Here is a 13,983-nt window from a genome sequence, read left to right as displayed (position 1 = left end):
CCCCACTTTGGAGCCTCTCCTGGCGCCAACAGTGTGTGATTCTCTTCGAGGACCCAGGCGCCTGGGGCAGACCTCCCCTCGCTGCCAGTTATCTGGTCCTCAGTTCCTAGCTCTCAGTTCATGGGGGTGGGGGCCAGCCAAGGGGCTGGAAGGGCCCCACCCCCACCTTAATTTAATCCTGGTGGCTGCGGACTTGGTTTATATGGGCGCTGGGGGGGCAAGTTATCCTCCTCAGGGAGAAAGGGGAGCCCGGGACAAAAGGGAGAAGGAATCCCCGGCGGGCGACGGGCGGCCGCACAGGGGCCGGCGGCGGGAAGGGGCGGGCTGGGTTGGTGGGGGGAGCGCGAAGGGGGCGGGCGGCGGGCGGGGGAGGCGGGGAGCGCAGCCAGCGCGGCACAGAGCGAGCGAGCGAGCAGGGGAGGCTGCGAGAACCGGAGCGGCGGGCCGGGCGGCCGCGCCGGCGAGCGGACCAGCGGGCGGCGAGCAGCGCGGAGCGCGCGGGGCACCGAGGAGCGGGAACGGCCGGCGTAGCGCGCAGCGGCCGGAGCGGAGAGGCCCGAGCGGCGCCGCCCCCGCGGCCCCTGCGGGGCCCCGGCCGGGAGCCCGACGAGGGAGGGGACGGCATGGACCGGCGGCCCGGGGCGCGGGGGCGCTAGGCCCCCGGAGGGGCGCCCCCCGCCTCGCCGCCACTGCCGCCGCCGGGCCGCCCTCCGCAGCCGCGCGCCCTGCCCGCTCCAGCCGCCCCCGGGGCCGCCGCCGGCCCATGAGCCCCGACCTCAAAGTTTGCGGCGGGCGGGCGGGCGCGGAGCCTCCAAGATGCCGTTCCACCCGGTGACGGCGGCGTTGATGTACCGGGGCATCTACACCGTGCCCAACCTGCTGTCGGAGCAGCGCCCCGTGGACATCCCTGAGGACGAGCTCGAGGGTGAGTGCCCCGCCGGGACCTCCGCCCGCTGGCCCTCCTACCTGTGCGCCCAGGTGAAGCGCGGTCTAGGGGCGCAGGGGCGGGGGGCTGTCTGCAGGTGCCGCTTGCCAGGTGGGCACTCCAGCAAACAGCTGCGCGGGGAGGCAGGACGAGTTCGCACCTCTGGGCGCCGCGGTGGGGGTCGCCAAGGCGGAGGGGCGGCCCAGCCCCTGCCCGCGTGGTCCCCCGCGCTGCGGAAACTTGCCGGGCCCTGCAGCGGGGTCACGGGGCCGCGCAATCCGCGGTGACGGTGCGGCAACGCGGCGGGTTGGGTTGGGGGTCTGAGCTGTGTCCCCTCCGCCGGCCCGGCCAGAGCACCCGCATCTTGATCCCCTCCGCGGCGGCCGCCCGCGGCTCTGCGCTGGCATTGACATTCCGCTCGTGTCGCTTTTAAAATCCAGTCTGCTCGGGCAGCGAGAGAAGGGGAGAGGGCGACTGCCCTGCTCCTGCCGGCTCCCGGGATGCCCGCAGCCCCTCTTACGGCCGTAGCCCCTTCCCTACAGCCCTGCGGGGACCCCCAGCCTGGAGCGCCAGGAAGGCGGCCCGGGAGGTGGTGGCGACAACAAGTGGCCAGATTGGGCGGCTTGGTTGAGATAACCAAGCCTGGTAGGGAAAGGCAGAGAGGCCGGGACCTAAATCTGTCCCCCTGGAGTCCCTCCACCTCTGGACATGAATGGGGACCTTAGGCAGCAGGCTAGGCGAGATCAGAGCAGATGGCAGAGGCCAGGGTCCCTAGACAGAGGCTTCTGAGGAGCGATGAGACCCCTGGGGCCTGCGAGCTCTTTCCCTACTGGGCTAAGGACAGGTGCTCAGGTTTTCCCTCCCCCCAGACCTCCTGGGGTCCCATATGGAGTGGAGTGAGGGGCTCTGGGCTGATGGGAGTCTTGGCCCCCTGGGATCTGCTTGTCTGCTGTTGGGGGAGGGGCTGCGATCACCCAGAAGCTGGGCCTCTCTTCAGGTACCTTAGGTCCAGGGGTCTCTGTGATCTGGGACTCAACAGGGCCTTTGGGGGGTGCAGCTGAGACACCAGCGCAGTCAGGGATGATGGTGGGAGCACAAGCCATGGAGAGAGATCCAGCCTCATCCCCCAGCCCTGGAGGGAGCAGATCCTGGGGGAGTCAGATGGGATCAGGGGGAAGATCAAGGGGAGAAGGCAGCTACCCCCACCCCACCCCACCCCCACCCCCGCACTGCACCACAGACTATGAGCCGCCTGCTTCTCAGCAAGTCCCCCCAAAAGCCTCCAGAGGTTGGGAGAGCCATGGAAATGGAGCCTGATGTTTGAGGTGGGCAGGACGGATGGATGGGTGCCGCTACTGGGTCTCTGGCCTTGAATTCCAAAGCCCAAGTCCCTGCCCTGTCTCGGCCGAAGCCCAGGAACAAAAAGTCTCATCCAGGGCTTGGGAAAAGGAGGGAGTATGATGAGGGACAAGAGGGCGGGGATGGGCATAGGCTTCTCTTCCCTAACGCTGTCTTCTCCTGCCCTGGGCCACTGCAAACCTCTACCAGTTTCCCCTCCACAGACCCTCACCCACACCTTCCTCCTGGCTACGCGGGCAAGGGTAAACATTGTCCCCCTACACCGGCAGCTTTCCCCTCATTCCCTCCCCTTGCTCCCAGCACCCCACCATGACCCTGGCAGCCCTGCTATGGGCCTCAGTTGTCCCTCCTCTCCTGATCTCCCAGCCCTGGAGTACAGACCCCAAGGAAGGGGAGAAGCTGAGGAGGCTGGGGTGCAGGGGTGAGCAGGGCACAGGGAGGGCAGTCCAGGGGCAAAGAGGCCGCAGGCTCCCCTTGGACCGCATGGCGGACATGCTGGCAGGAGCCCAGGAACGTTAGTCACCAGCCACACCAAAACGCACTCCCTGCTTCTCTCCTGTCCACTTCTCCTGGGCCCTGTGAAGCAGAAGGACCTGGCACAGGGGGCATCTGAAGGACAGAGCCCTCCCTGGGGTGGGCGGGGGGGGCGTCATGGAGCAAGCAGATGCCTGGTGGCCCCAGCCCATCTCCCGGCCTGCGGGCAGCCATGGATGAAGACAGGAAGTCCTCTGTGATCGGCCCCCTTGTTGGCTGCAGGCACTCTGGAAGCCCTTCTCCTAGGAGACCAAGTCTCTGCAGGCCCCAGTGGGCCTTGAGTGCCAGGGGTGGGTGGGAAGGGTGACCATCCACAGCACAGATCCCCCCTCTGCCCCCTCCACCTCCCCAGTGCCTCATCAGTGCTCCCGCCCCAGGGTAGTGTGGGTAAGGCCCAGGCTCTTTGCTGGGAGGATGCCCATCACTGGGGGAGCCACACATGCCGAGGAGAGGGAGCCCGGTAGCTTGGGATGAAATGCTACAGACAGTATGTGCCTGCCTGCAGAAATCCAGGGGGTGGTGAGTCCGAGGGGGGAGGAGGACTAGGGAGGGAGGTGGAGAGCACCGGTTAAGGTGAGGGCTTCCTAGCCAAGCAGTGGTGGGTTCGAGTTCTCTGCTCCCTCAATTTATGGAGTGACCTTGGGCAATCACTTGCCTCTCTTGCCTCGGTTTCTCCATCTGTAAAAGGGGGTTGACATTGCCCCTCCCCAGGGCTGCCAGTGACAGAGGATGTGATGAAAGTGCTCAGCACAGGGCCTGGCATGCAGTGGGGACTCGGGGACCGGGACGCAGTAGCAGGGAGGCTGAGGGGTGGGGGTCAGGGAAGGCCCATGAGGAAGGAACACGGGATATGCAAGGGGGCCAGGCCAGAAAGGCAGGCTGGGGGAGAGGGTGGGTGGAAATGGCCTTGAAGGTCTGGCAGAGGCACCTGGGGACCCCTGGATGGCAGTTGGCAGGGTAGACGTGGCTCGGCAGAGCTGGTCTGGGTCCTCCAGCCTCCCTTGAGGTGGAGGTACAGGATCTCCCAGATTCTCCCTGAGATGCACACAGCAGAGCTCCCCTGGCCTGTGGCAGTGCTGAGGCTGACCCCAGTGGCATCGACGGGCTTGAGCACCTGAGGGTGGGAATTGGGGCAGCTGCAAGCCCTAGACTGGCCCTCCCTCTGAGAGGGGAGGAGGAAGACGGACGGACAGGCAGACAACCACCAGGGCAGAGGTCTGGGCTTGACACTTGACCTGCTCAGTCAGATGGTGGAGCCTGCAATGAGAGTGGCCAAACGGGGGCGTTCGGGGTATGGGGGGGCAGAGGAGTCCCTTTTCCTGCCCCTCTTCTCTGCGAGCCCAGCAGCCGCCTCTGTCAGGCTGGAATCTCAGGGAGGCCAAAGTGCTGGGGTGCGGGGCCAATGCTGCGGAGAGTGGCTGTCGCCGCAGAGGACAGACACTGCCCCCCTCAAAGTGACCTCCAGCCCACGCACCCCCTCTCTGGACTCTGGCTCCCTGACAGTGCTGGCATCCCTTGGGGGCGGTTGGGGATTCAGGCCCTAACGCAGCTTCTTGGGCCGGGGAGGGGATTGAGGGCGTCAGGCTGGAGGTGGCAGGTAGGGACCAGTGTCGGCCCAGAAACCCAGAGGCCCTGCCAGCCCTTGCCTGGGCCAGGCTTCCCCATGCCAACGTGGAGCACGGCAGGCTTTCCCTGGCCTCGTGGGGAGCGAACAGAGTGAGGCTTTCGGGGAAACGTGCCCAGCTGGGATGTGCCGATGGCGGCAGCAGCAACAGGACACCCACCCCACTCTGGGAGCCCCCAGCAGAGTCCAGGCTTCAGAGATGGGGCAAGAGTCACGTTCCCATCTCACAGGCGAGGCTCTTGAGGTTCAGAGAGGGAGGTCACTCGGCTGCTGAGTGGCAAAGCCAGACTTCAAGCCCGGGCCCCCGAGTCTTGGCACCAGCAAACAGGAAGGCCGGCCTGGTGCTTGAAGCTCCCCTAGTCCTCCCTCTCCTTCCGGCTCTGCCAGAACGTCTGGGATGTTCTGATTTATAGCATCGTGTTCTGAGCCAGGCCCAGCCCCAGCCAAGCACTTACATGCTTGATTTTCTTATTTAGTCATTTCCGCAGCCCCATTGTACAGGTGAGCAAACACCCACTCAAAGGCACCCGACCAGGATGTGGGAGAGCTGGGCTCTGACCCTGAATCTGTGTGACTTAGTGCTGATTCTCTGGCCGAGAAGGTGATCCCCGAACTTGGCCTCAGAAATCAGCTGGTGCTGGGTCACAGCTCTGAGCAAGGGCGAGGACACAGAGTAAGACTGAGGTTGTGAGCCAGGCATGCCAGGGAGGAGTGGCTGAGGCGACACATGAATGAGGAGGTGGCGGTCTTTGGATTGATCTAGTGGTCTTGGAAGGTTAGTCCTGCCTGAGAAAGGGCTGCCCCTGGGCCTGTCGCCTGCCCACGGACCCCAAGATTCACCTGCCCTCCACTGTCTCCTGTGCATTTTCTCAGGACTTTTAGGAGATCAGGGGCTCCAGTTGAAGCAGCCCTGGGCTCTGGGAGCCACACCTGGCCCCTGTCAGTGTGGGAGGGACAGCCTGGACCCCAATTCATTGCAGGGGAGAGCCAGCACCCACTGCAGGTCCAGGGTTTTGCCATCCCACCCTGAGCTCTCCCGACCAAGCACCCAGAAGGATGGGGTGCCTGCCTTGGGTTCCCCAAACCAGCCCCTGACCTGGGTGGGTCTGAGGATGGTTCCCCCACCCCTGACTTCGGCTTGATCCCCCTCCTCTGGGTGGCCCATGGAGTGAGGGGGTCCTTAGGGACTGCACAAGGGGACAAGCGGCATCCTCAGCCTCCCTTTCTGCTTCTTGCCTGCTTGGGGAGTAGAAACCAAACGCCTGCCCTTACTAGGATCATTTGTAAACTAAGGGTAAATGGGCTCTGAGCGATGACCCCACACCAAGTGGAGCATGAACTTCTGGTCAGCTCCTTTGTGTGTGTGCTCCAGATGGGTGGGCTCCCTGAATCAGTCATTCATTCACTTAACCACTTATTAGCAAATGGTTATGCTTGAATGACAGGCACTGTTCCAGGGAGCGGGGACACAGCGGTGAACAAGACTGACCTGGCTCCTGCTCTCATGGCGTCTCATAGTTCACAATCTGATGTGGTCAGGAAGGAATCCTTGGGGGAAGAGTGGGGTCTGTGGGAGCCCAGAGGAGGGCCAGAGTCAGCTGGGGGGGGCGGGGGGGGGGGCTCCAGGGAGGTGATGCCATCCACGCTGGGAACCAGGGATGTATCAGAATTCACCGTGGTGAAGGGAAGAGCATTCCAAGCAAAAGGAGCCTCATATACAAAGGCCTAGAGGTGGAGCAGCCCTGGTGCCCACCATGACTGAGGTGGGCAGAGCCCATGGCTGGGTCAGGAGGCCAACAGTGCCAGCCAGAAACCTAAGTGTGTGTGTGGAGGCCTGGGCAGAGGGTGTGCCTGGCTGCATGGTCAGTGCCCTCCTCTGAACCCAAAGACTCCCAGGTGATTGGAATTCCCTCAGCAGCCTCTGTAACTGCTGGGCCTCTGCTCACACACCTCTGGGGATGGGGAGCTCACTACCTCCTCCGTGGCCCTGGAAAATTCAGGTGGGAGTTGGCCTGGAGTTCCCAGAGTCCAGGGTTTATAGAAGCCTCTGGGCCTGGCCCAGATCTCCCTTCCCAGCTGCTCTCCTGGCCAAGGGGCCACTGGTTAGGAGACCAGGTTCTCAGGACCTGCCTGGGATGGGTAGGGGGTGGTCCAGAGTCAGAGGGTCTGGGGGCCTAGGCAACTCAGGTGTGGCCCACTGACTCTGTCTTGGCCTGCATGTCAACTGGAACCTCCAGGCATTGGCTATAGATGCCAGGTGGGAAGAGCCTGATGAAGTTTGGGGCTTCAGCCCAAGCCACCTTGCCGTGTGGCTTGGGACACATGGCCACCCTCTCTGGGCTATAGTGGGTCCAGCAGAATCAGGGGATGACCCCAAGGTGCAGGATCCCACAGTCAGTTTCAGGGGCTCACAGACCCTCTAGGCCAGGCCTGGGCCAGCCTAACTCCTGCCCTCACCAGAAACAGCCCTGACCCCACACTGGCCACCTAGCCTCTCTGGGCCTCATTTTCCAGGCAGGCAGCGTGGAGCATCTCATCTGTCTCTCCTTCCAAATGCACGCACGCACGCTCGCACGCACGCACGCTCGCACGCACGCACATGAGCTCACCTCTGCCCGCGAATTGAACAAGGAGACCCCCGGGAGCTGGAGCAGAGAGGGTGGGAGTGGGTTGAAATTCACTCCCCATCAAAGGGAAATGTTCTGTAGGACCCTTCTTGGGCTGAGTAACAATGAAGGGACAGCAAACAGAGAAAAAGAGGTGAAAAAAGGGTGAAATGGGGAGAGGTTAGGACCCTTCAACCCGCAACAGTTCCTGGATGTCCTTGGTAAAACTCTTTCATCCTTACACCATTACCGCCCATTTTACTGTGGGTAAGACTGAGGCTGGCCCAAGGCCACTCACTGGGTTGCTTGTTCCCAGGCTCCCAGCCCAGTGCCTTGCTCCCCACCCCTGAGTCACCCAGGTCCTCAGGCCTGTCTCCCCCTCCATACAATGGGGGGGAGTGACCCCCCGCACCTGAGCTGGCCTGGGGCTGCTCCAGCCCTCCTCTCTCTTCCCCCAAACCTTGGGCTCCATCTGGGAGGCAGTCTGCACTGAGCTGTCAGCCCATTAGCCCGGAGCCGCCATTAATGAGTGCTGGCTGGTGTTAAGGAGCTGAGCCTGGGGAGGAAGTGCGATGGGGATGATGGGAGGGGGATGGAGGGGGGGTGGTAGGCAGGGAAGCCTTCGGCAGCTCACAGAAGCAGCCGGCGTCCTCCCCTGCACCGTGGGACCCGTGGTATCGGCCACACGGGGTCGTTGTGAGCACGCCTGGAGAGGCTGTGGGAGCCTGGCACGTGGAGCCGGAGACCCCCGGGGCGGTCTTGTCACTGCCGCGGGGCCTGGGCACCTTTGCTGCCTGCTTGGCCTGCCCTGAGCTCCAGGGAGGCAGCGCTGTAGTGGACTCTTGAGCCACCTGCTAGTTCTCTCTGACCAGACCTTCGGGCTCTAGAGGGGAAGGGGGGATTCTCCATCCCGGTCTCAGGATGTGGCATCTGGGATCCTGGAGGTCTGGGGAGTGGGCTGCCGGGGACAGGAGTGAGGTCTTGACCTGCTCTGCTCCTCCCACAGAGATCCGAGAGGCCTTCAAAGTCTTCGACCGCGATGGCAATGGCTTCATCTCCAAGCAGGAGCTGGGCACGGCCATGCGCTCCCTGGGATACATGCCCAACGAGGTGGAGCTGGAGGTTATCATCCAGCGGCTGGACATGGATGGTGAGCCCTGCCCCCTGGCTGTTTCCTCACCCCTCACCTGGTGGTGGGGGGCAAGTCTGGGGCCTGAGCCCATAGGGGGCCTCTCACTCTCCCCACTCCCAGCCAGCCTTCCAAGCCCATGGCTTGGGTTTGCAGCTAGGTCTGGCCCCATTTCTTAGCCTGGAGAATTGAGGCTAGAGAGAGCGTGACAGCCCTAGCCATACCCAAAGGTTGGAGATTCTGCCCCTCTCACTCTGTGTTCCAAGAAATTTTTAAAGTACAGGAAAGCAGAACGGATATACTAAATACCCCATTTCCCATCACCAAAAATAAAAAATCAATTTAGTTGTAAATATTTGCCACCTGGCATTTAATCAAGGAAAAACTCATAAGAACCAGTAATGCCCAGTGCCCTCCGCTCATCCTCCTCTGGCTGCCTCCCCCACCTCATCTCCACCCAGAGAGCAGGTGATGACCTGGGCAGGCGGTCCCCCATCCTGAGCTTCATTTCCTGTCTGTGTGGTGGGGAGGATGTCCGGCCCCACCCCTGCTCCGGGACAGCAGCAAGGTGCTGGGAAGCCATGTAGGGTTCAGAGGGAAACGCGTCTCCCACACGCAAGGCCTGCTCAGGGCCCACCTGCTGTGCGCCCCCCCACACTCCCCACCTTGTCAGGTGGGGCCTCAGCACACTTGGTGGCTTCAGCATCAGCCCAGAGACTGGCACATCAGGCTCTGAGGAGGGGACCTGCCTGAGGTCCCATGGTGGCCCAAGGTGCCCAGGTGCAGCCTCACCAGCTGACTGGAACTGTGCCCGCTCTAGGTGATGGCCAAGTGGACTTCGAGGAGTTTGTGACCCTTCTGGGACCCAAGCTCTCCACCTCGGGGATCCCAGAGAAATTCCACGGCACTGACTTCGACACTGTCTTCTGGAAGGTACTCCCTGGCTGATTGGGACCCAGGGCTGTGTGCACAGTGAAGGGCTGTACTGGGCCAGTGAAGGGTCGGACCCACACCATAAAGGGGGGGATGACACCCCCAGGCTCTTTCCACTGGACGTCTTGTCTCCCAGCGGGCCATGGGGTTCCCTGGGGAGGCTGGTGTTGGTCGAGGACTCAGAGAATGGAGTGAGTGGTTCCCAGCCTTCCAGAATCTGGAGGCTTGTCACTGGCTTGTGTGGCTGCAGGTGCTGGGCGGGGGGGACTGTGGTGGTGCTGGTGGCCAGAGCGCTGTGTCTCCCCCCACCCAAGTGTGACATGCAAAAGCTGACCGTGGACGAGCTGAAGCGGCTGCTCTACGACACCTTCTGTGAGCACCTGTCCATGAAGGATATTGAGAACATCATCATGACGGAGGAGGAGAGCCACCTAGGCACAGCAGAGGAGTGCCCCGTGGACGTGGAGAGTGAGTGACCCACCCCGGGACCCCACGGGCGGGCCAACTGCTCGGGCAGGGGAGGAACCAGGGGCTTGCAGAGGGGGGCTGGGGGCCTCCTTGCCTGCCCCAAACCTTGCATCCCCGTGTGCCCCGCGGGACGAGCCCATGTGCAGAAGGGCAGACAGCCCCTGAGTCCGTCACTTGGCTGTCCCCTTCTCTCTCTGGTGCTCCCCGGTGGCGGGTGGCCACAGCCTGCTCCAACCAGCAGATCCGTCAGACGTGCGTGCGCAAGAGCCTGATCTGCGCCTTCGCCATCGCCTTCATCATCAGCGTCATGCTCATCGCAGCCAACCAGGTGCTGCGCAGCGGCATGAAATAGGCGCCACCTGGGCGCTCCATGGGGCGCACGGTGCGTGGGGCCCCCTCCACACCCACCGCCGTCCACAGTCCTCTCCCTCCACCAACTCCCTGGGCCACCACCGCGTGTACTTCAGGGCCTGGGCGTCCAGCGGCACCACCCCGCCCGCCCCACAGGCCTTGCATGGAGCTGTGGCCCAGCTGCAGAGGGCCTGGTGGTGGCTCTGAGGACGGCCCTGGCCCTGGCCCTGCCTGCACCCTGCCCTGCCCCACCCTGGCCTGTATGTAGCACTAACTTTTCTCGCTGTGCAGGGGCTCCTGGGAAATTAAGGAGGAATTTATACAGGGCCCAGTAGCTGCAGGTCCCTTGGGCAGGAGGAGGCATTGTGTGCCCAGGGCCACATAGCCAACCCAACCCTGGTCCCTCAGGTCTGCCCAGGGCCATGGAGGGGAGTGCAGGGGACAGAAAGCCTCCTGCTGGAGGGCAACATGAGGCTGGGGTCTCCTGGGCCCTTCTCCCTGGCATGGCCTGAGGAAGCCCCCGGCCTTCTGCTGAATCCCTTCCTCTGACCTTCCTTAGACTCAAACCCAGCCCTCCTCCACACACCCACTAGGGCTAGAGAATCAGCCCATTTCAAAGATGAGGACCCTGAGGCTCAGAAGGCTCCCAGATTTGGCCTCAGTTCCCCCATCAATGGTGATTTTTAGGCAGGGCAGAAGCTCACAGAAGATGGAGCATCTGAGGTGGCCCAGCTGCCACCTCATGCATTGGGCCCCCCACCAGAGGCCCAGTGACCTGAGGGCCACATTGCCCACGAGCACCCCAGCACAGTGGAGTGCAGTGGAGGCAGGAAGCAGAGTTGGGGCCCAGAGGCTGCGAACCCCCTGAGCAACCTATGTGGTCTCCCTACCGACTGGGGGGCTCCTCCAGGGCAGAAGCCACCCCTGGTGTCAGTGCCAGGAAGTTCAGCCAGGCCACTCTCCCAAGCTCAGGGCCCGTCCTCCTGGGTCGCCCACTTCTCCACACCATCCAGGCTGGAGACCCGGCTCCCATCCCTGCCCAAGCTGTGCCATCTCACGGTTGGGCACCAGCTCAGCACGGGCTGATGTGGGGGCCAGGACGGCAGACTGAGTCCTCAGCTCTCCTCCCCAGATCTGGGGCTACTGCGCGCCTGGGCGAGTCACAGCCACACTGGCTGCCCCCTGCCCGGCTGTGCTGAGCCTCTGCCGGCTCCCAAGGGAGAAGGGCAGCAGGCACTGGTCACCCTGGAGAGGACCTCACCTCACTCCAGCCCTGCCCATCATCTGACCCAGGGCCAGAGCACGGAGCTGAGGGCGCCAGGCAAGGAGCAAGAGCAGCCGCACGATGGTGGTGACAGACTTTCTTTATAAACATCTGGAAGGAAGTCTTCTCAAGATGTCCCGTTGGGGTGGGGGGTGGTGGAGCTGCCTGGCTCAGAGCCAGGACCAGGGCTGCACCTGGTTGGGGAGGACTTAGGCCTCAGAGAGGTCAGGCCAGGCCCGGTCTTTAGTTTCAGATGCTCCATGGGGTGCAGCAGGAGGGGGCCTGGGTGTCCCCCGTACAAGCCCTTATCTTTATTGTGGCTGATTGGAGGGCTGACTAGGCAGGGATAAGGGACTCAGCCCCACTGGACGCTGGGCTGCAGGGGCCAGCCCCCAGGCGGGGGTGCCCGCAGGGATGGAGGAAGCTCCTGGACTGGTGGCCAGCCCACCGGGTACTGGAAGACGGTGGCTCTGATGGGTTCAGCCCTAGAGGGAAAGAAAAGAACAGAGAATTAGTGTGGAGCACAGCTCAGGCCCAGGCGGGGGCACCCCTCTCCAGCTCACCCTCCCCACCACCCCAGCTGTGGGCAGGGGCAGCTGCCTGTATCACCTTTCTGGAAGGCAGAGTCTCAGAAACACGCAGACCCTTTGAGCCAGCCACCTCACCTCTAGGATTGAGCGCAAGGAAATAGGGGGGCTGTGGGCAGAGACTGAGCTATAAGAAATGGAAATAACCTAAGTGTCCACCTCTGGGGGACTAATTAAATATATATGCACGTCCACAGCAGAGAATGCTATGCAGCCTGCGTGAGAATTAAGGCAAACTTATATGCACTGACGAGGAAAGGTGTCATGATGTATAATACTGTGTGAGTAGGGAGAAAAAGCAGCTTATAAAATAATGTATATAGCATGATACTATTTTTGTTTAAAGATATATAGCATATATAAATGCATAAAAAAAAACCTGGAAGACACAGCAAAATGTTAACAGTGGTTCTATCTGAGCGGTGCAATTATGGGTGATTTATTTTTACTTCTTTATACTTTTCAAGAAAGTTTTTCAAGCACGCAAGACTTTGAAATGAGAAAAAAATATTGTCTAAAAATTTTTTAAAAGCCTTATTTCTCATGCTACTTACTCCCCTTCCCCTTAAGGTCCACCGCCCCAGGAGCCACCTCCTAAGGCCCGGGGCCTATCTGAAGCACCCACCCTGTGTGCTCAGCCCGGGGTGGCCCTGTCCTAAGGGAGCCGCTGAGGCGCACAGGCGGCCTCCCCACCAACTGCTCCACATTCCGATCCTTCTGGACTCGACCCCCACTCAGACTGCCGCTCCAGGGCTGCTCTGCCCCTCAGGCTACCTTGAACTCACTTGGGAGCTCACGTCGCCCCTGTAGGACTGGAGCTCTCCAAGGGGGAGAGACCAGGGGATGGGGTGGCGTCCATCTGCTCCCGCAGTGCCCAGAGCCGGGCCTGGCACAGGGAGCCACCCAGTGAATGCTTGCTGATGACAAACAGCCATGCTGAGCGCTATTACTGCCTGGATACTTCTCTGGGCCAGACAGCACAGCCGAGAGGAACCTCAAGAATCCTTACTGAACCCCATTTTATAGATGAGGCACTGAGGTGCATGGAATCAGCCCAAACGACACAGTCTAGAATGGGGGGGTGAGAGGCCGGAATGCCACCTACACGTGGACCCCAGATGTTGGCCCCTCATGCTTCTGCCCCCAGCCCAGCCCAGCCCAGCCCACCCCCAGGTCCCACTTTCAGTGAAGGTGAGGCCCTGGCAGGCTCAGGGGCCCAGTGGCCAGGCCTCTGCAGGACGGGAGCGTCCCAGGCCACTGAGAGGTTTGAAGCCTCGACCAGCCACCCCTCCTGGGCCTGACCTGCTGTCGGACCCAGAGCAAGGGCTTCAGGCAGCCCCGGTGCAGCCTCTGCGGCCTCCCGTGGTGCGAGGACAGGGGAATCCCTGCTCGGCAGCCTGCTGCCCACTGGAAAGCACAGAAAGCGGCTCCCAGCATGATTTATGGTGCCGGGGAGATTTTATAAACTCCACCAGGCGCAGAGAAGGGTGGGAATGGAGGAGGCTCCGCAGTTGCTGGAAGGGAGAGCCCCAGCTGCCAGCCAAGCCCCGGCTCCCCGTGGGGCTGGGGTGACCGCAGTTCTCCTGAGAGGGTGTGATCCATCGGGGAGCCCCTTCTTGTGAGCCTCAGGCCCTTCCTCTAGGACACGGGTCAGACTCCCGGGCAGCTGAGGCCTCCCGCCAGGAGAAGGGTGCGTTCCCCGGGCCTCAGACATGCGGGCCCTGAGGCCTTGGAGCACACCCCTCCAGTCTGCACAGAGCAGACGGGGACACAGGTGCGTAGGACTGTGCTCGTGGCTTCTCTCTTGGCCTGTCTGCCCCGTCACAGGGACAGGGCAGCTCTCTTTCACCTGTCCCCAGCTATGGTCCTAATTAGAAGGAGAGAGTCTTAGGGAGGCACCTGGGCCAGAACAGTAGCACCAGCCCTGAGAGGGGTGCAAAGGGGAAGATTAAGACGGTTAAAGTCACAACCTGAAGAGCCAACAGTGGAAAGCAGGGGCGAGCACTGGCCTCGCAGGGATCAGCCTGCTCACCTGAGGCTGGCCCCTCCCTCCCCCTACTGTCTGCTCCCAGCAGGTGCCTCAGGGTCAGTCTGCTGGGGCACGGGGGTGGGTGGGGGGGGTGGGGGGGTGAGGGGTGGGACAATGCACCAGGCTGGGGCCCCATTGAGCCTCCATCTCCCCTTTACAAGGATGGTTAGCCTG

The 13,983-nt window shown here is 62.3% G+C and overlaps 2 protein-coding genes across 2 annotated transcripts in view; one reads left to right on the top strand and one right to left on the bottom strand.

Moving 5' to 3' along the window:
* Positions 1-733: 733 nt before the first annotated feature.
* On the top strand, positions 734-12,331 carry CABP7 (calcium binding protein 7). The gene is made up of 5 exons (XM_030860759.2): positions 734-925; positions 8,055-8,198; positions 8,998-9,110; positions 9,425-9,578; positions 9,803-12,331. Exons 1-5 carry the CDS (start codon positions 817-819, stop codon positions 9,928-9,930), a joined length of 648 nt encoding a protein of 215 aa, XP_030716619.2. The 5' UTR covers positions 734-816; the 3' UTR covers positions 9,931-12,331.
* Positions 11,261-13,983, bottom strand: part of ZMAT5 (zinc finger matrin-type 5) — a 25,535-nt gene continuing 22,812 nt past the window's right edge. The window contains exon 6 of the mRNA XM_030860760.3: positions 11,261-11,678. Within this exon, the coding sequence (XP_030716620.1) occupies positions 11,549-11,678 (130 nt within the window). The 3' untranslated portion in view covers positions 11,261-11,548. The remainder of the gene's footprint in view (positions 11,679-13,983) is intronic.

Source organism: Globicephala melas, chromosome 13 (genome assembly GCF_963455315.2).
Source record: "Globicephala melas chromosome 13, mGloMel1.2, whole genome shotgun sequence".
NCBI classification, from domain to species: Eukaryota; Metazoa; Chordata; class Mammalia; order Artiodactyla; family Delphinidae; genus Globicephala; species Globicephala melas.
Note: the sequence above shows the minus strand (reverse complement) of the source record. Positions and strands in the feature narration are given on the sequence as shown.

Excerpts from the sequence above, each read along its gene's own strand:
- CABP7 (XM_030860759.2), top strand. The coding sequence starts at position 817 with ATGCCGTTCCACCCGGTGACGGCGGCGTTGATGTACCGGGGCATCTAC. Across the intron at positions 926-8,054 it reads CCCTGAGGACGAGCTCGAGG|AGATCCGAGAGGCCTTCAAA; the intron begins GTGAGTGCCCCG and ends CTCCTCCCACAG. Across the intron at positions 9,579-9,802 it reads GTGCCCCGTGGACGTGGAGA|CCTGCTCCAACCAGCAGATC; the intron begins GTGAGTGACCCA and ends GGGTGGCCACAG.